Raw genomic sequence first — 25592 nt, 5'->3', positions numbered from 1 at the left:
ATATAACAGTTACCTGTGTCCAATCTCGTAAAAATTAACCTCCTATTAATACATGGAATGGAAATGCGTGTCAATCCTGGTGCAACACAAATGAAAAGAGAACGCGGTAAAAATTCTGTCATGGTTGTCGTAAGGCACAACCCACCACCGGTCTTATTCAAAATAAAGTAGAATCTACCTCGAGAGAAGACACTCATCGTGTCACCTTAAAACAAAGCGGTGAGCGACTTGTCACACCTAACACATTTTCATCAATTCTGTGGAAGACGTCGCAATCATGTTGAGACAGAACAGACGCCAGAATATCACCCTGTATAATAATGATTATTTCTTATTTATTGATAAGATATTGATAACCCAGAGGGTTGAAGTTCTAGATAAATATTAAGAGCACTACAATAATAATAAGATACATTTTAATTAATCTAAGGTTTCATTCCATTTCGTTCTATGTAGATCAATCCAACTCTGCTGAATGCAATCAGTTTAACAGATTAACACACCTCCTCTTGTTTCTAACTTTCTCGTATAATCACCACCTTTTCTGTATTCTACCAAACGCCAGGCGGAGGCGAAACAATTTGAAATATCAATTCCCGAAGAAAAAATATTTGATACGAATGGAATTTCATTTCTTTCATTACATAAAATATGTTATTCAAGTGCTGTATGTGAAAGAATCATGTGATGTATGATATATGTTGAAATCTTGTATATGTCAATATTGACAGCATGAAATGACAGGAGGATATTGGGGAGGTAGAATAAAACTGTTATAACTTGTGCATGACAGTACAGACGGACGTTATGAAAACTGGTTGTATGATGCAAAGTGTAAAAAAAATCAATTTGAATTAAATGCTTCGGCAAAATATAGGCATAGCGTATCTTCACGGCGTTTGTGCTGACGCGCTAAAATATTGCACGGATTTTCCTGGGATAAGTGGTATTTTTCTCCAACTAATCAACCCTTCTTTCCTGTCACTGGCCAAAACTCTGTAAAATCTGGGATAATTTAATAAACGCCTTCGTTATCATGACCAGGTTCCACGTACGCACACAGATATATATTCGAAAGATTATTTGTCATTGTGAAGGTAAACGAAGACTACAACATCGTACATTCAAATATGATCACATGATTTAAAGTTCTTAAAGTTTTAGTCTGCTGATTCCAGCAGATGGCGCCATAGTACGATCAGGTTGGTCCAATATACTAAACTCTGTTCAGATAAAAACGTGTATTTGATCAAAACCAGTGACGAAAATAATGTTTCATTGTAGGGGTGTCAGGGTATGGGGTTAATCTTATCAATGGCGTATTTTGAAATATATCTAACACAAATGCGTCCTATGCATTTTTATTGCAGTAAATTGTCAATGAAGGTTTACTTATCAGATATTGATGATAATTGGGTGAACAATGTGTCCAAAATATCCTGCCTCCTCCCCCATGAATCATATGTAACCAACACTCCAGAAAGAGATGTCACGTCTTCATCAGTTCTGAGTGACCAGGGAGTGGATGCGAGGCGGTCCAGATACATGTACTAAGTATATGAATATATCAGTTTCAACTGATTTAGTACAACGTTTTAAGATATTAATATTAGATATTTGATGATAACTTATTTGTGATTCATTTTTGATGCCTAAATGCTTAAAACTAGTTTTGGAAATATCCCAATATTTTCGCCATTTTGCTTCCTCCACATTTTCGCCAGCTCTTCATATCTCATATGCACTTCATGTTAATTGGACTGCGTTAGTAGATATCACCCTGAGCTTCAGAGATAACTTGACACTAACCTCTTCACTATAGCCTATCTTCATCGTGTCAAGTTACCTCTGACCATAGAAGTAGAGAAAATGGAATGCCAACTCCCGCGAGATTTGTATTGCCCTCTGTGTTACGAGCTTGTGACCACGAGAGTTGGGCGAGAGTTGGGTAGTTTTACTTCCGGTCAACTTTCGTTGCACTACATGTGAATGGGGAGCAGGCGTGCTAAGACAATAACCTTGCGCGCGTTATACGTCACAGGTCTTGCGTAACTACCCACGTGCTACGATTTTTCCCTTGGGGGGGCAGCAAGCGGCCATTTTGTACAGGAGCAATGTATAGATGGGTGAAAACGATACGTTGTTTTTAGCAAAAAACGATGTCCCCGGGGCGAAACTGCCAACACCAAAAGTAAAGGAGCATACCAACGTTGTTTTGAAACGATGTGGTTAGCCTGTCAGTGACGAGTTAGGGAGAAAAGAGCAGCACTGATAGCAAGGTACTGTACTGGTATACACGTGAACCGGCAAAGTTAATGATGATTTCATGTTGCAAAAGCATAATTAAATCAGTTAGTTATTTCCAAACGATATTATTTGAATAGCAGATACGTAAATCAAACTAACAACAATAAACATTTTTGATGACATTGAAAATCAAAACCTGCGGTGCACGATAGGTTGGGGAGGACACTGCCACAGCAATAAATGCATGGATTTTGTTACACAACACCATATGCTTGTGTCATTGTTAACTCTGTGGTATTATTACTCAATTTACTACTCAAATTAATACCTGATACTATTTCTCAGGCTACCAAGTACAAATCAGCTTATTTTGTGGCAATTGACCTCCATGTTCCATCTTGTGTGCAGGTTGTTTATTATTATTATTATTTGTTCAAGCACATTTTAATAAAGTGTCTATGCTTTAACAAGAGAAATTTATGCTGAATTTTAAAAGATTAAATCATCAGTAGTATGTACAATTAAAGCTATTAATTTGATTATGCATATTTGATTTTCAACTATCTTGATTATGATATGAGGTTTCTGCATTTTTCTCTTGTCCTCGAATCAATATCTAACAAGTAAATTGATGGTGCTTTATTACAATTTTTGCTTTATACTTTCAGATGTAAAAACTGTGTAGCAGTTGGTAAAGCTGTAGAGACTGATGTGAGCATAGATCAGGGGAAATGGTATTAGAGAAACTAGGAGGACAAGACATAGATAATGTACTAGTAGATCCATCATCGCAGCAAGGATAGATGGTGTGATCTTGTCCCTGAAGCTATGCCACCAGTTTTCAAACTGGTTGAGTCCTTACTAAGACAAGCTGCTGCGGTGTGAATCGCAATATGTACATTCAGGTTATATGTGGCAGATTTATGACAAAAGAGACCTTCACAATATACTTCAAAGAAGTTATTCTTGCATCTATGCCTCATCAAAAGTACACAGTTACAGTGACTAGAACATTGTCTGCAAATAGTGAGGCAGTGAAGGCTGCAAGGTGCCATTGTTTTTCAGTATTAAAAATGACAGTATATGTTATTTATTTATTTATTTTTATTTCTCATTTTTAATGGGAGGGAGACTCACTTTGTTCTTTCTATGCCCATTCAGTTAAGGGTTGATGGCAATATATGGTAAATCTGTCATGCCTGTATGTAGAATTTCTCTGGCTCAAATTTCTACATTTATTGGGTGCATTATGAAGTTTCCTGACTGATTAATGAGGTTACTTGTAGAAATATCTTGCTTACACACATTTTGTGATATTTTTACTACTTTATACATATGATTATTCACATCTCATCAGTGGTGTGTGAAAGGTACTTGGTATTTGCATTTTAGAACTGTAGATCTGTGTACCAGCAGGGTTATATTTCATATATCTGCGAATGTGTCTTAAAATAAGCTTCATGTTTGATAATTACTTGGTTTGAAATAAGTAAATAAATAACCCAAATAAAATCAATTCATTTTATATTTCACATAATTTGTTTTTATTATTCTTCTAAGCATTTAATCGTAACAGTTCCCATCATTATACTGTTATTGTGTAATAACATTGAAAGTTTCCAAGTTTTTATTAACAGGTTGATGCTAACGTATTACAAATGAATGTAAGCATAAAAGCATATTTACTACTCAAATGTATCAAACGTACCACTGGCATAATACCGGTAAAGATACAGGTAAAGATGACAGCATTGATAACTGGGTTTACAGCGCTGTTAGTGCAGCTTGGTTAGTGTCAGATTGTTATCTGATAAAGTTTGCTACTAGTTCCTGAGAACAAAAGGCACTTGATAAAATCACAAAACACCTGTAGAAAATAGAGTATACCCTATACCTGCCCAACATTGATTTGTTCAGATTCTTGACTAGGGGTGCGTTACAGGTGTCAAGGGCCAAGACTTGAACTTAGGGGTTTGGCATGTCACTGGGCATTACCCCCGATTTCTGTCCAAATCTAATAAAGCCTCAGTTGCTTAACTTTCTCCAAATTTCCAATATCTACCGGTTGTGTTGTTTAATGCTTGGGGTCTCTTCTCTGGCGGCGGTTAATTGGGGACACCTGTGCGGCCTGTCAACGCACCTAGATTCACTTTTGCCGGTGCCACATTTTCAATTGCCGTAAATATCAAATTCATGAATAGAATAAGGAAAAATGACAGTTATGAAAAAATGTTTGGAAGTACCTGTCACCTTCGCCACAGTAACCATATGGGCTGTGATGCCCCCCCACCACAGGCGACACCTTGCGGAGCAAGCGTGCGTAATCCAGGGTGCAACTGAAAATAACCTTGACGCGCGACCTTATTGAGCGTCATTTTGACAGATTTTTGGTTCAATTTGATTAATAATGGCCTCGAAGTTGACATTATTGGAGGTAAGTCTGTCTCTTAGCTTGATTAAACGAAGCTGGATTGCAGCATGTGGATAAAATCGACGATAATCGAGCGATCTCACACGTGGACAGCCGGCAGAGTTTTACTTTCCCTGTCGTGATCAAGTAATGATATATCTGTACAGCAACGGAATATAAGTCCGAACTAGCCGTGAACTGTAGTTTGACTGCACATCATACTTGAAAAAAGTTGGAATAAAATTCTGTCCCTTAACTAGGGAATTTGATATTTAATGCTTTTGTTTACAACTAAATACAAGGCTGCTAGCAATTTTCCTGCCAAGGAAAAGGCAACCCAATAATTTTTTACTACCGATATTAAATCACCTCATTAAGTTGAATCCTACTCACATTCATTATCATTAAAATTTTGTATTTGTTGTAAGTTATTTTTTCCAAAATTTTAAGTAAATTTTCTGTTTATAGGATGATTTTGAAGAGAGATTCAGTATGCTGCAACTCGCCGTACAGAGCACCACGCAACCAGTAGCACCACCCTAGTATGTTGCAATAAATAAAAATAACCATCTTTCTGAACATTTTTTTTTTGTTTGAGAACATTTTTATATGATTAAACATTTTATAGTTACATGGAAATTGGAACAGTACATTCCTTTTCGTTAGATATTATGCATTTACATTAATAATGAAACATGATACAAATACAAAAATAATTTGTTGACAGTGCTTTTGTAAATTTACTACTTCAGGTGACTGAAATCTCACAATTAGTGGAGCAATCCCTGGAAAAGCTGCATCCAGCATTTTGTTGACATACAGCAGCTATAAATATGCAAAAGGAAACTTCGAAAGGTACATTGTTAAAGAATATATTTATTTCAGTATTTCAAGGCTTTTATCAAAATTACAAAGTTCCAAATATGTATCAGTTATAGTAGCAATAACAGCTGTTACTGCATACATAATAACAATAATAGCAAATGAATTTTACTCTTGACCTGCATATAAAATTTTTATATTTCTATGGAATGTTTTCTTGTCTACTTTGATCAATCATCAGTATATGATAAGAACAGTGAAATTTAGAGAAATCAGATATAAATACATAAAGCATCTTCAGCTGAAACATTTAGAAAATACAATGATTTCAGTTTAGAGATATTTTGCAATTGTTTAATACACTCTTGAACATGGTAATATTTCAGTCTAATGTTCAAGAAATCCAAAAAATAAATTATTTCCTGTGCCTTAATTATACCACGCACTTCCAAAACTATATAAAAATGTTTTTACTTGTTTTCCATGTAATACATCATGCCTCATCTATCTTTAAAAGCATTTTATAGTTTGTTATTTTCTCCTCTGTTTATTTCATTTTTTTTTTTATTTTATTATTTTTTAAATTTTATTTATTTATTATTATTATTATTAATTTTTTTTTTCTACTCTTAGCTGCAAACCATGGGTTATCTGATGCCATCACCTAAGATAGCTAATTTGGAAGTGCTTGATTTTACACCTTAAATTTTCCTTAAATAATATCAGCACCTGTTCACACAGTTTGAAGCCTCATACATCTGACCCATAGAATACTATTGGTGCAATTAATTTATTTTAAAGTGTAAATGCAATATTGGGTTGAACTTAATCACAATAGTATTTCAACCTGTTTTTAATAATGGTAACTTTTCCTTGCCTGCATAGTTTATTATAATGGTAACTTTTTCTTGCCTGCATACTCGATTTTTTTCTCAGCTCTTGTTCATGTTATACTATGGATTATTCTTTAATATATGGTGACAGACAGTGAAAGTGCATCAGAAAACTTTCTTGTCCTTTTTTTAACGAGAATCGATTCCAACTCTCTTTTGGTCATAAAAGAGTGAAATGTGTGACTGAATAATGTGTCATATTTCACATGAAAACTGTCATTTTCTTAATGTGCCAAAGGAACTTAAAATATTATTTGATAAATAAATGCTATGATTTTATTGACTGTCAGTATACATTTAAAAGCCAATGTTTTACATAGCCATAGTTAAAAATAAAGATGTCGTATTGAAACGGATTTCTCAAACAGCAATATTCTTGGATATGTCAAAATCTGGAGTCAGACATAATTAGTTGTACTCTGCCATTAGTACTTTTAAAAAACGTGCATCACTAGCATACAGTTCTAATTTAGTTTCAGGTTTCTGCAACCTTTTGGGACAATATATATCTCCCTGTTTGGTAAAGAAGTCCAAGGTCTCCAGGCTGAACAGAGAGGCATCCCAGTCAGCTATCTTCACTGCTACAACCAGCATACAAGACATTACAGCAGTCTGGTTGGCAGTTGAGATCTTCAGTTAAGTCCTGGATGCACATTTCATCAGCCCTACTAGTGCAGAAAATGTTGTCGATTCCATCAAACGGACAGAGGTAGACATCACACACTATAATGATTGGTGGTTTTTGTAGTCAGCAAACTGAAACATAGATGAAGGGGAAGTGATAACAAGGAAAAACTGAGTCAACTCGGAGATAAAAGTACACAGCCAGAAGCAGACATTGCAGGCTGCTAAGTCACAAGGCAGACTTGCATCTATCACTACAAATGCAGCCTATGTTGATGGAAATGAAAAAATTTTAGGAAAAAATTTCCTATACAGATACATTTTTCCAATGCTCTAATTCTGTTATTCCAGACTGCCATTTTAGTTCTACATAACATGCTAAATGTACAAATTCTGCCCTTATTATGCACATTTCTTAATTTATAGATTTCTATTTTAAAGTAAGGATAGTCTCAATTTGTATGTAACTACAATCAGTTTCACCATACATGTGTGCACTGCTAAATGTCTGATGTAAAAAAATAAAGCTTTGAAACCGAGACATAAGTCCTCATTTGGTAAGCAAACAGCAATGTTGAATTTAAGTTGTAATAAGGAGGTGAAAGGGATGTTAATTCATTTCAATCGAGTTCAATAAACTTTCATGAGATAATATTCATCCCCCAATTATACAGCCTGAATGTACACATACATTTAATGAAACAGTGCTTCAAAATAACTGGAACAGATCTTGACTTTCTCAGGATTGAAGTAGCTGTCACATCTGTTGATGCAGTGGATCAGCTGACTTCTCCATTTGTCTGAAACCTCAGACACTCCTGTGGATATGAAAAGATACATGTACCACCTTAATTCTTGTACTCGCCTTAGAAATGGGAGTTTCTTTGTAGAATCAAAAGCTGGCATATGAAGGTGTAAAATATTGAACATTATGAGATTTAATAAATTGTCGTTTTATATATAATTATTGTGAAAGAAGTAAGTTATTCAACTGTGAAAAGGTGCAAAAGAGATAATAATAAAATGGTTTGCTTGATTATTATTTTGTGTTGCTTCAATTTTACCTTAGGCAAGCTGTGGAAAGAAAGACCCTTGCACTTCTGTGAAGAGGCACTGCATAGAATAACACAACAGAAACTCCTTCTTGACACCCTTGAAAAGAACAGAATAAAAATTTACATTTCTAATAAATTATTATTATTATTAGTCCTACATAGTCAGGTATATCTTAATTATATGTTGAAGCTATATCTCCAGGAGTAATAACCAGCTATAACTGATCTAGTTTAGTGTTGCAATGATCCTCTGGTGGTATGGCACAACTCCAAGTATGACTTTGATATTTCCATTTTTTCTTATTAAACATGTTCGTATTTTGCTTGTACAAATGCATAAAATGAAAAGGGGACAACTAAATATGTAATATTTATATGTATAAATATTCTGTGCTTTTATTAACAGCTTGGATAACGACATTTAGTTCACAGATTTCTCGAAGACCGTACATGGACACTTGAGGGATAAACGGAAAACAATCGGCGTCAGACGACCATTGTATTCAAGGACAGATCATATCATGAATGAGCCTCTCACTCCTTAAATTTACGCTTAAAAAACACAATATTGTATTAAAATACAAAAGTTATTACTTACATTGCTAAATTATATTCCGTGTTATCTTCGACTTCGGTAATACACTCTGTCATACGCACCAAATAAAGCGCTTTGGGTTTTAATGATTCCGTTTTCACACCATAAAAACTGCAGTTAGAATGTCCAGACTCCCGTTTACGCCATAGCAAATCACATTATCGTAAAAACTAGCTCTAGTCGCTATGAAAAGTAGTTATTGAAACATGTAGAGCGTGAGTTGAATGCAGCGGCATGGAAACCGGAAGTGAAACTCCCCAACTCTCGGGGTCACAAGCTCGGCCTGCGAGATTTGAAGTTGGCATTCCATTTTCTCTACTTCTATGCTCTGACGAAAATAGTTTGACCTAGTTTATATAAGCCAATCAAATCCATGTTTCAAAATTTTTCACCAAAGTTTGGTGAAAACGCTGATTGGTTGACCGTCAATCGGCAATCCTCGGCTGATTCCGCAAGCTCCATACTAACATAGTTATTGTCGAGTGCGGAGACATCCGAGTAGTTCCGAGTGCATAACCGTACACAAAGAAAGCATGGAGTATATCGGAATTGAAACCAGAGCAGTTTGATGCCCTGCATAATTATCTACTGAGGGATGATGTATTTTGCGTGCTGCCCACAGGTTACGGCAAGTCCCTGATATTCAGCCTTATCTTTGATTGGTCCGGATTTGAACAAAGCGCGCTTTGACTCGTTCGCGTTCATTGGCTAGATCGTTCAATGAGTCATTGAGTGCGGACTTTAAATTTGATTGGCGGGCGGCGGAGGCAATCGAATGTGGTCAGAGGTAACTTGACACGATGAAGATAGGCTATAGTGAAGAGGTTAGTGTCAAGTTATCTCTGAAGCTCAGGGTGGTAGATATAGTCGTAGGGGTAAAATTAAACATTTTGCGTAGGTCATTTTTCTCAATATTTTTGCAAAGGAGAGAGATAGTATATGTAGGAAAATAGGTAGTTATAAAAATGTTTGTAAATATCTTTAAGAGAATATATTCCTCTATTCAGTAAAGAGTGAAGTAATTTTTCTTCAATCAACAGCTTAATATTGAAATAGTTTACCTTTACCTCCAATATTTTGATGTCTAATAGAACATTCATCATTACTCACCTGGATAGCCTCATTCTCTGATTTCAATATTAAGTTGTTGATTGAAGAAAGTTACTTCATTCTTATAAGATAAAACAGCTGATAATTAATATTCTTCTCTGATTTGTCCAGTTTAAATTTATTACATATTGGTAATATTACATTGAATAATATTGTTTTTGCTGATGTCCTGTGAGCTATACTTTTAAAAATGTGTTCTTTTATCCAATAAAAATTAATGACAAATTGGGGATATTACATTAAATAATATTTTTTGCTGATGTCAATTTTTCATTTCTTGTCCTTAATTATTTTGAGTTCAGCATATAAACTTAAATCACTGTCTTCAAAAACATGTGCTTTAATTTCAATTCAAAGGCATATAATGCGCGTTACACCTTTACCTAGAAAATAACATCCTGAGAAATTCAACAATTTCTCTTTATCACCAAAGCACACTCTTATCCAACACCGTTCACAAAAGTACGATGTGTAAAAGTTTTTAATAAGTCTAGTTGTCATATGTCGCCCTCCATTACGCCTCAGTGCGGTTTACAATAGAAATTAACACGTTTTGAGTTGTAAATTTCAAAATGTTGCCGCCATAAGTAAAATTGGCCTTTGTCTATTTTCAATACGAGAGGGACTTTGTTGAATCTATAAACGAATTTATGAATCGCAATGCTATAAACTGTTTTCGATACCGTATACCTTGCACCTTGATGATTTGTTGTTAAAATTTCTGAGAAAATTAAATGACTTTATGGATCTTATTGCTTTGAACTGTTCTGGATACCGTGTACCTTGGTGACTTATTGCTAATTTATTATTATTTTTTTCAATTTAATGACTTTATGGGTCGAATCGCTGTTAACTGTTCTAATTATTGTATGCCTTGTGATTTATTGTTGAAATTTCTAGGAAAATTAAATATTACCTACATATGGGACTGGCACTCACTACCGGGGGGGGGGGGGGGGGGGGGGGGGGTATGTGCCTTTGCTTTTCTTTAAACGCTCAGAGAAGAGATTAGAAAACTTAATTTCATAAGCTTGTTCTTGTTAATGAACCAATTTTCTGATGTCTAGGTTCGTAGTATGTACACTGTGACTTTCGTAAAATGTAACTGAAAGATGATGTCTCTTAAAGAAATCTAGATTCTGTGTAAAGACGAAAGAATTATTGATACCATTTTTCAAAATCGGCTCAACTTTGAAAAACTTACTTTCTATTATTAGATCGATCAGTAGGTGTAAAAATGTTTTCTCTCTACATGTGCTATGTGAAATTAATTTTTGTTCAGTTCATTGCAAAACATTTGTCACAAGAGTTGTAGAATTGCTCATGATTTTAGGTATTTAGTTATTGAAATAATTCTTATTATATCGTATGGTTAGAAACAGAAAAAAATCAACGTCGGATCTGGAACATTTAAATGTAGTCAAAATGTGAAATTCTAGGGAATTTGTAGCATTATGTGTACTTGATAATGTTAGTCCAGAGTGGGTTTCCTTTTTGATTTTTCTGATTTTAAAGGTGGGGTGGATACCAGATCCGGCGTTATTTTTTAAAAGAAAAAGTCTTTTCCGAAATATTTTCTTTAATATCAAACATAAGATCATACTTCATAAAAAGTTTAGTTGATAGTTTTATTTGTAAAATCAAATAGATTGAATTTGTTACATTTTTAGTGAATTCTAATGAGGATCTCAATAACTTGGTTGATACCATTATATTCAAACCTTCAAAACTTAAAAAAATCACAATTGTAGTCCCACAAACTGATGTTTTAAGATTGTTAAATATACATGCATATATGGAATGGAAATTTGTTTTGGTATTAATAAAGAAATACCAAAATTATTCAGTGCGTTGTATTATTTTCATGTTCATTGGTACCCACGGGTTGGGTTCACTTTCCTGCTCGCGTATTTGGATACCACTGAGTATTTTCCCAAGGACTTTAAAAAAAAATTTCCTTTGGTTACTATAAGAAGAAAGTCTACCTGGGGAGGGTGGGTGGGAACAGTTAGAGGAGTAGGTAACGTGCTTGCCTCTCAGACAGAAGGTTGCAGGTTCGATTCCTGGCGCCACTGGGTCCCAGCAAATTACCTTTTACAAAAATAAATCCAAATAAAGAATTTCGACTTCTACAAAACAGTGCTGCGAACACAGGATAGTAAGAGGAGTCGGTGGTTCTGTAGTTAAGAAAAATAACTTCTATTTTGTTCATAAAACAATATAGCACATTTATTATTGCACAAATGAATACAAAAAGTAACAGCATTGTTTTCACAAAATATTATAAAACTTGGAATACCTTTTCTTCTACATTAATGTCAATTTCATAAAACGTACTATGAAATGTGAATTAAGCTTTTACATACAAACAGAACTGATTCTCTATCTAACTAAAACATGTCAAGATTCTATGCATTTTGAACATTTCTGCTTGGCCGGCGTAGCTTTTTGATTTATAAAGGAGTTCAGGAATATTATGATAGACATAATACCAACAAGATTAACAAAATAAATAAATAAATAAAATAAAAACCAAAACATTACCAAAAATGTTTGTCTAAATTCACTGGTGTGATCGATATAGAAAATTCAATATGCATATAACGTCATCCTATCCCAACCCATGTACCCACATGCAAGCACTATGTCGTCTTGCTGATGTTCACAAAACAAGAAAAGTTAGATAAAATAATAAAATTTTGTAAGATTCCTGGTTGTTTGTTTAGTTCATCGATAAATATTGTCATGCCCAAAACAGACGAGTTTTTTTCATACGATTTGCTTAAATATGCATTTCATGGCACAACTTTGAGCGAAAACTGAAATTTGTACAGCATGCGAATCAGAAACGTCATAACGACATGACCAACCTACAAGCTTATTTCAACCATAGCTATCTTAAAGAATAATGTGCAGAGAAAACAAAGATAGAGCAAATATTTGAAAATCACATTTACTAAGACAATGCTAATAAACTTCAAACTGGTCTCCGGTGTTCAGTGATCAAGTGACACTCAGCATTATAACTCCACAGGACATGCAGGACTGACATTCCATAAGGAGTTATTCTTCAATCACTCTTTGATTGCGACCAAAAAGTCAACTAAAAAAATACAAGGCACAAGGCCAACCTTTAACAGAGCGTTGATCTACACACTTTTGTATAAATTTTTTTATACTGAGAGAATTACAATTATTCATTTTTTTGTTTAATGAAGCAAAATACAATTAAAAAGTAATTTTGTACGATAATTCGATGGTTTTTCAAAGAATTGGCTAAAAAACTGCTAGCCAAAATTTAAGCAAATTTACGAAAAATGTAAATTTGGCTTTTTAAAAATTGTATCACATTCTTTGTTGGGTATACTGACAGAAATTGGCAATCTTAAAACCTTCATCGAGTACTCATTTTCAAAAAAAAAAAAAAAAAAAAAAGGCAGCTAAAATGATTTATTTGACTTTGTCAAGAATTTGTCGAAAATTCAGTGTGTAAAAGTTTCTGATGAATGTCAGTCCTACATGGACCCTTTAATGAAGATAATATTCCGAAATAAAACACCTTCTGTAATACAACGATTTTCCTTTGTTTTGATTTACCACTACTGCAATAACAAATGTATATTAATTTCGGGAAAATTTCAACTCCTTGGTTTCGTTTCTAAAACCACGGTGACTTTTGACCCCTCCCCTCATTGAAACACGAAGTTTATATTATAACTTATAAAAATTATATGCGTCACAATGGCATATTCAAACTTAAGAAAGTTCGTTTCAATACGTGTGGACAGTTCTGCAATACTAATGACACATTCTGCCAGTTTGATAGTGCTGCAATTTCTGAAAAATAATTATTTAAATTACAGCGATTTATTAATTTTCGGTGGATGCACATCTCGTTCTTTTTTTCTTCAACTGAACACACAAAAGACTTCTAAAGACTTCCATAAATGCATTTTGCACGGTTGGGACGTTTTCTTTATTTCCAAATTTAACATCACCAAAATAAATACTAGAATTAAATTTTGAATAAATAATTGTTCACGGAGAAGTGCCAAATTGCAGATTTGCCCTCACAAATATGTTACGAACAAAAAGAAAACCGGTCGTCCTGCAAAGTACTCTTCCTAAACACTACTTTGTGATAGTTTGAAAATAACTACAGCCGATTCACAACCCAAAGTAAAAATTACAGTTTATATATCAAGTTTCAACCCTGCAAATTTACTAGCAGACAAACTCTGACATGCTACATGTAATCTTGACATGGATGCAGCCGCTGTGGAACACGAGTCTGACGTCTTTGATGGAGAACGTATTCAATCTTCTCGTGCATGGTTGAGTCACTGAAATTAAATAAACCCACTTTTACAAAGCAATGGGTCAGCAATTTCTATGGAGCGATTAAATTAAATAAAGCAATTTTTAATTTTACGGTAACCGATTTCGATAGTAATATTCAACAAACCACTTTTCAACTTTAAAATTAGACGAATACACTGTATACCTACATATACTGAGCTGACACGTTCTATGTAAACATGCACTTTCAAACAATATAATTTCTATTCTTTTACACCGTGTACACACTGTAACGTGACAACATTCTGTGTCTTTAGAATCACACGTCAGTGGTGCTACTAAAAAGAAAGTGACCCTCGCATTACGTATAAAGTGAAATTTTAGAAATAAACATATGACAGGAGGGTAGTAAAAACAACATTTATGAGATCTTAGAAAGAAGAACAACATAGTCACGACATGTGATTTTCATTTTTTTTAAAAACAAATTAGGACTTAAGAATGAAGTTACCTGCCAAGATCTCCTTACATTGTTTAAGACGGAAGACGCGTTCACTGCTGGAGCAAATCTCTCACCACCCGTTTTCTGGCAAATGCATTCCATCTGAAAATAAGAACAGATAATAAACTATTTTAACGTCAAGTTGAATTTGGACTTTCAATGTAAAATATTGTTGACGTCAAGAAAAAATGTCGACATGATGCCTTATTTGCAAATTGCACCATTTTTTGGTAAATATCGTTAACGCAAATAACCAATGTCATCTTCCATCATCTATACATTACTTACAACAGATCGATGCCAATTTCAGTCCCAGATTTCCGACCATTTCGTGGAAATTGTGGCAATGAGACACAAGGCTTTCTTCGCCATCTTTTACTGACCTTGGTCCTTTCTGAACACCTCTCACCAAAATACTCACCTGGATTACATAATAATATATACTAGACCACCTTCCGTGCGGAAGCCTCGATTTCAACTTTAGTCTTTGTTATATGATATACATGTAGAGCAACCGGCCCCGCCCCCCTAATCCCATGAGACATGAAAATTACCCCACCCCACCCCTAACGCACAATCACAAATGAGGATGTTTAGTAATGAAATACAACGCCATGAGTTATATTCATTTACCGTAATAGATCTGAATAGAACAGACAGAAATAAAGGAAATTAAAGGCTGAGGAAGCCATGAATTAATGTACTGCACCCTCTGTTATCGTCCAAAATAAACGAGAATTGGTAATGTTTTCGAATAAAGCAATTTCAGGCGTTTTGAAAGTTTACAGTTGTTGTGTTTTGAAAGAACTGTTACATCTCAAATGCAGAGTTGACATTAAACATCTTTACTTTTAAAATTGTATTGTTGCTGTAAAATTGTGTATGTCTACATACATAACTAGAATAATTTTACGTGAACACTTTTCTTCCATAGTCTCAAGTCCACATTGGTCAATCAGTCTAATTAATGAACACGAAAAAAACTTGAATTCTTGCGCAACATATTTCCAGGTTCATTAATGTTCGGTTAAGGCGGAGTCTTCGATTTCCTCGCGTGATGCGGTGCTAGAGTTAAACTGGGTTTCTTCGTCCTTGTGCTGTTTTGCTCTCTTAATTGGTGACCAATTGGTGGACCCAAAGTACCCCGCCCCCTTCCCCGTTGCCCAATGCTATCTTCAGTGACGGCAATGCTCCTTGCAGACTGGTGGGAAATGTTACAATCATTACTGTTCTTTTGATTTCCAGTTAATGTGAACAGTGATTTTGGTCACCAATGTAAACATGGAAATGACTATTTTTTCCAATAAAATGCAATAAAGTACTGTGAAAGACTAGAAATTGTATTGTTGTAATAAAAAATGCAGACACCTTACAAAGGGCAACAGATGGGAATGAATTTTGATGATACTGTATGAAATAAACAAGGCAGCAAAGCTGTCAAATGTACAGACAAAATAACAGAAAAAAGGATGCGAAAGAGGTAATTTTGCCAATTTTGATGCAATAATAAACAAGCCCATGGAACTTCAAATCACACCTTGAAAATGCCAATATGTGAAAATGTTTAACTGGCAGTAAGAATTACCAAACAGACTGCATTGCCTACTGAAGCTGAATTTTAGTCCCATGTTTCTTTCCTGTAAGTTTGAGAACAGTAACTGACATGGGTTTTCTTAAATGGTCATCATGGGAGCAGTGCCCAAAATAGTTTTTTTTTTTTAAATTTTGATGGAATATTACATAATGTTTAACAGCATAATGACCATCAATTTTAATAATAAAATATTAGTATTATGGATATTCAGAAAATGTGACTAGCAAAGGTCTTCAGGCCCATGGAACTTCAAAGTCACAACTTGAAAATGCCAAAATGTAAACAAGACAGCAATGTTCTGAAATGTTTTTTTTTTTTTCCAGTTTTATCAATTTCTAACATAAAAACAAAATTAACAGTTTACTACCGTTTTGATATGATCAACTAAGAAAATTGATGAGATGGGAAAAATATTAATAGAGCAGTGTTAAATGTCCAATTTCTTCCATTCTGAGATTCTGAACATAGTGAATGATTGAATCTGACAAACTGCAATGATATGAGTTTATTTCCATTTTTGACACTTTATGACACAATACACCATAACAAGTTTACCATCATTTTTACATAATCAAGTAATGATGTTGTAAAGATGCAGGGAATGCCAAATAAACACTTTTACGTATCTTATTAATTAAAAATTGAAACTGTTAACATGCCTAAGAATTTAATCTGAGGAAATGTGAAAAAACGGCATTTCTTTAAAATAATGGCCCGATTATGCTGATTTTGGAACTCAACCTGCGTTTTAGCAGGAATGACCACTCCTGTGAGTTTAATGACAATTGGCCTATCTGTTTTTCTTATATTGTGTTTACAGTGTTGCATATATGCTGAAAAGCGTAAAAAACAGCATAACTACTAAAATAGTGGCTCGATCATGCCGATTTTTGAACTTGACCTGCATTTTACTAGGATCGATTACTCCTGTGAGTTTCATGACAACAGGCCTATCGGTTTTCCTTGAAATGTGTTTACAGTGTTGCATATATGCTGAAAAGTGAAAAAACAGCGTAACTTCTACAATAATGGCCCGATCATGCTGATTTTCAGACTTGACCTGCATTTTATGAATATTCATCAGCTCTGTAAATATACAGCAAAAAAGTAAAACTGCCTTCCACTTATCGTGTTTACAATGAAAGTGCACGGCGCCAGCGCCAGTGACGGCGACGACAGACGCAGGTGATGGCAATATGTACAGACACATCTGTACTTATTTACTGTACTGTTTGAGAACAGTAAGTGACATGGTTTTTTCTTAAATGGTCATCATGGGAGCAGTGCCCAAAATAGTTTTTTTTTTTTTTTTAATTTTGATGGAATATTACATAATGTTTAACAGCATAATGACCATCAATTTTAATAATAAAATATTAGTATCATGGATATTCAGAAAATGTGACTAGCAAAGGTCTTCAGGCCCATGGAACTTCAAAGTCACAACTTGAAAATGCCAAAATGTAAAAAAAGACAGCACTGTTCTGAAATGTTTTTTTTTTTTTTTTTTTTTTTTTTTTCCATTTTTAACAATTTTTTTAACATAAAACAAATTTAACAGGTTACTGCCATTTTTATACGATCAACTAAGAAAATTGATGAGATGGGAAAAATATCAATACAACAGTGTTAAATGTCCAATTTCCTCCATTCTGAGATTCTGAACATAGTGAATGATTGAATCTGACAAACTGCAATGATATGAGTTTATTTCAATTTTTGACACTTTATTACACAATACATGATAACAAGTTTACCATCATTTTTACGTAATCAACTAATAATGTTGTAAAGATGCAGGAAATGTCAACCAAACACTTTTACATGTCTTATTAGTTAAATAATGAGACTGTTAACATGCCTAAGAATTGAATCTGAGGAAATGTGAAACAAGACAGCACTGTTCTGACATGGGTTTATTTCCATTTTTAACACTTTTTTTAACATAAAACAAAATAAACAGTTTACTGCAATTTTGATATGATCAACTAAGAAAATTGATGAGATGGGAAAAATATCAATAGAATAGTGTTAAATGTCCAATTTCCTCCATTCTGAGATTCTGAACATAGTGAATGATTGAATCTGACAAACTGCAATGATATGAGTTTATTTCCATTTTTGACACTTTATTACACAATACACGATAACAAGTTTACCATCATTTTTACATAATCAACTTACAATGTTGTAAAGATGCAGGAAATGTCAAACAAACACTTTTATGTATCTTATTAGTAAAACAATAAGACTGTTAACATGCCTAAGAATTGAATCTGAGGAAATGTGAAAAAACAGTATAACTTCTAAAATAATGGCCCGATTATGCTGATTTTGGAACTCAACCTGCGTTTTAGTAAGATTGACCACTCCTGTGAGTTTAATGACAATTGGCCTATCTGTTTTTCTTATATTGTGTTTACAGTGTTGCATATATGCAGAAAAATGAAAAAACAGCATAACTACTAAAATAGTGGCTCGATCATGCCGATTTTTGAACTTGACCTGCATTTTACTAGGATCGATTACTCCTGTGAGTTTCATGACAACAGGCCTATCGGTTTTCCTTGAAATGTGTTTACAGTGTTGCATTTATGCTGAAAAGTGAAAAAACAGCATAACTTCAACAATAATGGCCCGATCATGCTGATTTTCAAACTTGACCTGCGTTTTATGAATATTCATCAGCTCTGTAAATATAAAGCCATAAAGTAAAACTCCCTTCCACTTATCGTGTTTACAAGGAAAGTGCACGGCGCCGGCGACGGCGACGACGGCGACAACGGCGACGACAGACGCAGGTGATGGCAATATGTACAGACACATCTGTGTCTGTACATAAAAATCTGATGAAGAAATGTTAGGATAGGACTTTTTGAATGAATGTTTCAGTTGAAGTTGACACAACATAATAAGGGAAAAAGCATAGAATTTCAGTCTGTTTATTAAATTGTTTAACCAAATGGTTTTATCCAGGATTTTAATAGCATTTTTTAAAATGAAAAATTAGTTTTTATCAAATCCAAAATATTTTAAGCCTAAACAAGCATAATTTGCCATGATTATCCATGAAACTTTGTCTTCTTTTACAAACTGGTATTCAATATTTAAAAACTTTAAAGAAAATTCAGAAAATACTCAAGGTAGATTTTATTTTCACAGATCAATGAAGTCATTTTAAAAAATGTCTATTTAAAAGCAAATGAGATCATTAATGGCAGCATTTATTAAAAAAAAGATACTTTATGAGATTCTGGTCACATTTTTTGCACTGTAGCAATGTATTAAATACTAAGGCAGTGTATTTGTTTATATAAAAACACTTCTGATCCATAAGAAATTTAAAAGGACAAAGTTCAACACAAAATATTTTAATAATTTTTATATTATTTCTTTAAATCATAAACATGGTATAGTTCTGCAATAGGGGTATGAGGCCTCCATGAGTTTGATTAAAGTCCTTGCACTATTTCTGGAATTATATCACTTAGTAAAAGGTTCCACTGGCACCAGAGCACTGATTTTTTAAAAACTTAACAAGCTGTGTCTTTTCCTGCCTGTGAGCATCCTCTCTGGCCTCATTTGCTGAGAAAAGTAGGCAGTAACCATACACACAAACTGCCTTCAGTGTCTGGAACACAAACAAGTCCTCCACCAGTGCCACTCCTACCAGAGCAGCCCAGTTGTACACAGCGCTATCACTCAGCTCTCCGCCATACACAATGCTGAGATATACTGCCCCAGCCAAGGAGACGTCCAGCAAAATGAATGCTGGATAGATCAAAAAGCAGGGCAACTTTCCATCGTGTTTTCTGTTGACCATCATCTCCAGTGACTTCAGCTCAGTGTATGGCACCTCATCTGATGGTTCTGGAACAGATTGTGTGGAAATGAATTATTGCAAAAAGTATGTGGAAGTTTTACTACAAATTGAAGCAGGGTAATATTACCCCTGCTTAAGACCATAATCTCTGTTTTAATTTTAATAAAGGCAAGGAAACTTGTGTTGAAATCAACGTTCTAAGTATCTTCAAAATGTAACCTGATGGGTTACATTGTACAGTCTGTACATGAAAATGCATTATCCTTTTTTTTGTATATTCATTTTTTTTCAAAATAATTAACTGAAATGACAGACATTAATGCATCAAACAAGGAAAATGTAAAGGGAAATGTAAAAATTATTTGTTTGAGCCATATTTTTCTACTGTTGAACAAAAATTAAGAATCTAAAAATCAAAAGGATGTTACATCTGTTCTACACCATCAAAAAGGATTAAAAAACATCATCAGATAGACATTTCTACAGCATTATATAACAGCAAACTATTTTATATATACATGATTACCTGAAATAAGAAAACTGGGGTTGAAGTGAGCAATGGGACTGTAAAAAGATGAAACATCTGAAATCTTCCCAGCATGGGATTTTGGGTTCTCTGCCTGCATTTCCTTATGCATCTTTGAGTTTAGCCTAGGGTTGTTAGGGGGAGGAGCATATGTGAAGAACTCAGAAGCAATGTAGTTGTTATTTTCCCTAGAGACTTCTGGCATCTGGAGTATGATGCTACTAGTGGACAGTGCACTGGAGCTGGGAGTCCTGTTGTAGCTGGGTGTTTTCTGAAATATTGAAAATCATCCAATAATTGATTCTGCTGACTGGTAAATATAGTCAAAATATTCCACAGACTGAGACATTTATTATGGTAGTGGTTTGATGTTGCACAATAATACCTCAATATTAGTATAATGTCTTTTTATGTTCTTAGTATATGTATATGTGCTTATAAGGCTCTGTTCTCACAACTTTTAGATCGATCTATCACCGCGGGGAGTCTCACTAGATTACTGTCAGATAATCCCCCTTAAGTGTCCGTCCCCGCCTACTACAAGCTTTAAGGGATAATTAACTTTCGTGTCCGCCCGGCTGACAGCTATTTAGCGTGAACCCCCAGGGAGTTAGGTCGATCCAATGTAGGTCGATCTAATCTATGAGAATGGTGTGTAAGTCAAGCCAAATATATTGTCAAACATTAGAGAAATGATACAAGTGTCTGTTTTTAATTACAAGAAGGCAATACAAGTATGTGTCAAAGGCAATCCATGATATCTGTACAGGCACATACATGCATGCACAAACTAAAAATAGAAAGAAGTAATAAATACCTCTTTCTTGTTGTCCACATCTCCCATGGCAACCATATCTTCTTTAACAACCAAATTTTCCTTGGCAACCATTTCTTCAAGCTGTGCTACAGCCTGGTGTTCAACAGTTGCATGTGCTAAATCATAGCCCTTCTCAAAGTCATAAGCCACCTGTTTCATCATGGTCTCCACACTTCCATGCACAACTTGTTGGAACCCATCACTGATTGTGCAACTGCAAAAAAATAATAATAAATAAATAAATAAACAAACAAACAAATAAATAAATAAATAAAAATTAATGAGTCTTTCTTTAATCAAGAAATAATTTATTGTAAAGAATTAGTATTATTGGTAGAGTAACACTCTGGCCATAATTACTAACTCCATTTACAAACTCAGAACATGTGTCACATCAGCAAGAAAATGTGAAATCATTTCAATACTATGAATATTTAACACAAATGAAAAAGTCTATGAAATGAAACAAGTTCAGCCCCATACAAGTTGTCAGAATCAGTCATTGCTATGAGCAAGACCTGGGGTCAACTCCAAAAGCTAAAGACAAATTTAACTTTATTCCAACATAACTGTGAAATGAAGAGTCTAAGAATGGGTTCCCATACTTAGATTGATCAATCTGGATCAACCTAACTCCCTGGGGGTTCATGCTAAATTGCTATCAGCTCAAGAGGCTTAAGTCTGTCACGCTTATCGTATCAGCTAGGGGTAAAGATAATTACCCCCTTACAGTTTTACTAGGCGTGACAGACGTTTAAGCCAGTTAGTTTGATAGCAATTTAGTGAGACTCCCCAGGGAGATAGGTAGATCCAAATATCTGTGGAAATGGTCCCTTAAAATGAACACAAAAGTAAACTGCTTCCTTACATGTCATCATACTGAGGCTTATCTTCCAGGCTCTGCAGCACGGTGTAACCAGTGTCTTCTCTGTCATAGCACCTGATATTGTACATTGCTACATCATATATGCTATTCACAAGGAATGTTCCTATATTGACAAGGAGGCTGGAGAGGAAGATGTCTCTATCAAGCTGAATGACACCAACAGCACTGAGAAGGGTACTGATAAGCAGCATGTTAGCAAACATGTAGTTCAAGGTGCTGTTCAACCACAGAAGGACAGGGGCCAGCTTCAAGTTGGAACAGCGTGTCCATCCATGACAGGACCACATAAACAGAAGGCAAGTTTGCAGTCCAAACCTGAAAAATATTAAATTGATATAAAATATCAAAGTATGGAAATTATACATGAAAATTAAATGTTGAAGGAAAACTGTATCCTGCATTAAGAAATCAGAATATATATATCATTATTATCATCTTTCATATTTTATTTGATGATAACTTCTAAAAGAAGTCATTTCAAAGTACACCATATGTTTATTCATCCATTGTTAGTAAGTCTGCAACTTACCTGTAGTTCTTACAAGACTCCAAAGTGGTGTATCCCACTGTGAGGCATCCATTGCTGCTAAAGTGGGATTCACAGCCAGATACTGTATCATATACTGTTATGTCCAGCACATTCCTTCAATGAAAGAAAAAAGTAAATTCTCTCAAATTTCTTTATACAACTCATATTTAACAATCAGTATTTCAAATAAATTTGGGCTTCTATCTATCTAAACTGAGAAGGTAGCTAACAGTTTTTTTTTATTTTATTTTTTTTAAATACATAAAAGTATGTTAAATTGGCATTAAACTCCATCTGGATATATAAAACATCTACTATATACTGAGTTTAATAATTTTATATATATATATATATATATATATATATATATATATATATATATATATATATATATAAAGTTTCACTATAATATTAGTATGTTGTTTGAGAGTACGACATGCATCAAATATAACTGAGTTGTAGTTTAATTCTAAATATAAATTTAGTTCATATAACAATACCATTAGCACAAATCAAATTAACAAGAATTCTTGCACTAGCTCTATCTAAACACACTCTGCACTTAACTTTATGATAAAAAGTCTACATAACTAACTTAACATGATACTTTAAGTACTAGTAATGATATATAATATAGCCACTGACAGAGATGTGACCTGATGTTCCAGTTATACTTTAAGTACTAGCAATGATATACAATAAAGCCACTGACAGAGATGAACAGCAAACTGTGACCTGATGTTCCAGTTAAGACTGTACATGCTGAATTGATTGTAATAAATAAACAGTAATTAACTGCTAATAATACTGTTGAATCAATATTTGCAGGAAATGAAATTTATATGTGCTCCACAAATATTCAAGATACTTACCTTTTGTATACAAAAGAAACCAGTTCTTCTGTCCTACTCCAAGGAAATTATGCTTCCTCTCATATTCATGCAGATTATGTTCAGGAGATGCATGCCCCCTCGACTCCCATCAACTGCAATCTGACTTTGGGCGTCTTTACTGCTATTTAAAACAACATATTTCTATAGTTTGGAACAAATACAGTCAAACAACAACTTCAATAATTATATACAACTGTAAGACTCTTCATTGGCCTATATCTCTTTTTCTATTTCAGTCATTTTAATATTAAAATATATTATTATTATTATTATCTTTAGACACTTAGATTCCACACAATAATAACTAGTTTAAGCTTTTCAACAAGGATCAGAATCAATAACTTGGAAGATCTTAACATCACTCAGGGGCGGATATAGGCCGTCTTCTAGGTCTTCCGGAAGACGGTCAGATTTTCAAGTTAACATTGACAGATATCCAATTTTTTCTGCGGAAGACGGTCAAAAATAGAGAATGGATCAACAAAAATAATTTGGAAGACTGTCAGAAAATATCTCTGGATCTGCCCCTGTCACTCTTACCTCTTTTCAGCCCATTTTGAACCATGTATCTATAGAGATGTTCACCAGAATGTTTGGGAATAACTATGATACCACTCTGCTTTCTCTGAAATGATAATGACCATTATAATTACAAGGCAAAAGAAAAGAAAGGAAAGGAAAAGATTGTCGAAATAAAACAATAATGTCATGAAATTGATTACAGTGGAAACAAAGAAATTTCCAGTTCTTTACCACAATTACCTATTTTATATTTTAAACAGTTATTCTAACACAGAAATTTGTAAGAGAGAACTGTTTTTATACTTTCATGCAGACTAAATTTAAAATGCAAGTGCAACACAAAATTTTGTTTTAGTGCCTTCTTCCTATTGAGCCAAATAACATAGCTCATGCTGAGAAACATAAGTTATCTTATCTCAGCCAAAAAACACACGGTTAACAATGAATTGATAACCGTGTGTTTTTTTTTGTTTATTCTCAGACTTACTGGAGTGATTCATATCATGATAAATACAGTCCACGTTCGAATTGCAGCTCTACTGGATCTTTTCTTTTCTTAAATTGTCCACTTATTATTTTCTCATTACACTGTACGTTACACTGTAAGACCTGGTAATGCAATAAAAAAAAATGGAAAACCCCTGTCTTATCATCTTTTAAGAATCATTCTGTAGCATTAGTATTAGAGAATAAATGTAGAAGCTAAGGACAAATAGCAGCTACTTTACTGAAACATTTATGCGAATAAAGGTAAGGCATATGACTCTCAGCAAAATTATTATTACTTAAATGCACATCTGAATCACGCACATGTGCAAACACGCGCACGCACGCACTGACACATGCACACCATATATTGCATACAAGCACAGAGCACAATGTAGCCTTTGACACAAGAGCTCCGAGTAGTGGAGTAGTCAACGTAACATGTAATGTCAACGTAAGCGACGCAGATGTGTCAACCTCAAATACCAAATTTTTGTCCACGTTCCACCAGATCCAAAGGCGTTTTAAAATGAGCCCAACACACTTAAAAATATGTTAAACAAAGTTTAAATACCTCTCTACAGAGTAACAAGTATGTAAAATTCAAGATCAGTCACGAGCAGGTACCTCTGTCTAAACGGCCTTGACCTATAATCACATTATTTGAGTCTATGCCAATCTAAGAGTGCATATATTTTATTTTATTTCTTCACCATGATTTTCAGTCGTAAAAGATGTCCAAAATAAATAAATAAACACACTAGAATGACTTTATTTTATAAATTGATATGAGTGTGGTTTGTGTGACTGTATTGAAATGGGTAACAGTTCAGACAGTTCCTTTTTGAACGGTGACAGGTGGGTCGAGTGCATTCGATTGAGGAGTGACAGGTGGAGCAAGTCCATTCGATCAGAGGGAGGGGTGACAGGTGGGGCGAGTCCATTCTTTTTGAGGGGTA

General features: G+C 34.2%; 3 protein-coding genes and 4 long non-coding RNA genes across 11 annotated transcripts in view; 3 read left to right on the top strand and 4 right to left on the bottom strand.

Annotated features, from left to right (window-relative positions):
- The window catches only part of LOC147761812 (uncharacterized), a 271082-nt gene that overhangs the window by 53776 nt on the left and 191714 nt on the right, over positions 1–25592 (top strand). The window lies entirely within an intron of this gene.
- The window catches only part of LOC106158690 (HEAT repeat-containing protein 3-like), a 117452-nt gene that overhangs the window by 7882 nt on the left and 83978 nt on the right, over positions 1–25592 (bottom strand). The window lies entirely within an intron of this gene.
- Positions 2014–3331, top strand: LOC147761823 (uncharacterized). Its single transcript, XR_015334713.1, has 2 exons — positions 2014–2279; positions 2916–3331. It is a non-coding gene; the product is annotated as an uncharacterized LOC147761823 (long non-coding RNA).
- LOC147761822 (uncharacterized) lies at positions 4187–8035 on the top strand. 2 transcript variants are annotated; one of them, XR_015334652.1, is made up of 4 exons: positions 4187–4681; positions 5126–5199; positions 5410–5512; positions 6846–8035. It is a non-coding gene; the product is annotated as an uncharacterized LOC147761822 (long non-coding RNA). The 2 variants fall into 2 exon arrangements; XR_015334651.1 differs by lacking the exon at positions 5410–5512 and having other exon boundaries at positions 4205–4681.
- On the bottom strand, positions 5514–8932 carry LOC147761821 (uncharacterized). Of its 3 annotated transcripts, XR_015334700.1 has the most exons (4): positions 8650–8902; positions 8061–8148; positions 7688–7814; positions 5514–7128 (listed from the first exon to the last, which is right to left on the bottom strand). It is a non-coding gene; the product is annotated as an uncharacterized LOC147761821 (long non-coding RNA). The 3 variants fall into 3 exon arrangements; XR_015334702.1 differs by lacking the exon at positions 7688–7814 and having other exon boundaries at positions 8650–8932; XR_015334701.1 differs by having other exon boundaries at positions 5514–7814; positions 8650–8909.
- Positions 19359–25592, bottom strand: part of LOC106162470 (uncharacterized) — a 75789-nt gene continuing 69555 nt past the window's right edge. The window contains exon 5 of the mRNA XM_087013692.1: positions 19359–20021. Coding sequence (XP_086869818.1) covers positions 19639–20021 — 383 coding nt within the window. The 3' untranslated portion in view covers positions 19359–19638. The remainder of the gene's footprint in view (positions 20022–25592) is intronic.
- On the bottom strand, positions 20071–23751 carry LOC106163333 (uncharacterized). The gene is made up of 5 exons (XM_087013690.1): positions 23605–23751; positions 22733–22846; positions 22186–22518; positions 21318–21531; positions 20071–20771 (listed from the first exon to the last, which is right to left on the bottom strand). Exons 3-5 carry the CDS (start codon positions 22488–22490, stop codon positions 20478–20480), a joined length of 813 nt encoding a protein of 270 aa, XP_086869816.1. The 5' UTR covers positions 22491–22518; positions 22733–22846; positions 23605–23751; the 3' UTR covers positions 20071–20477.

Source organism: Lingula anatina, chromosome 5 (assembly GCF_051362555.1).
Source record: "Lingula anatina isolate TDL-2025a chromosome 5, LinAna3.0, whole genome shotgun sequence".
Classification (NCBI taxonomy): Eukaryota; Metazoa; Brachiopoda; class Lingulata; order Lingulida; family Lingulidae; genus Lingula; species Lingula anatina.
Note: the sequence above shows the minus strand (reverse complement) of the source record. Positions and strands in the feature narration are given on the sequence as shown.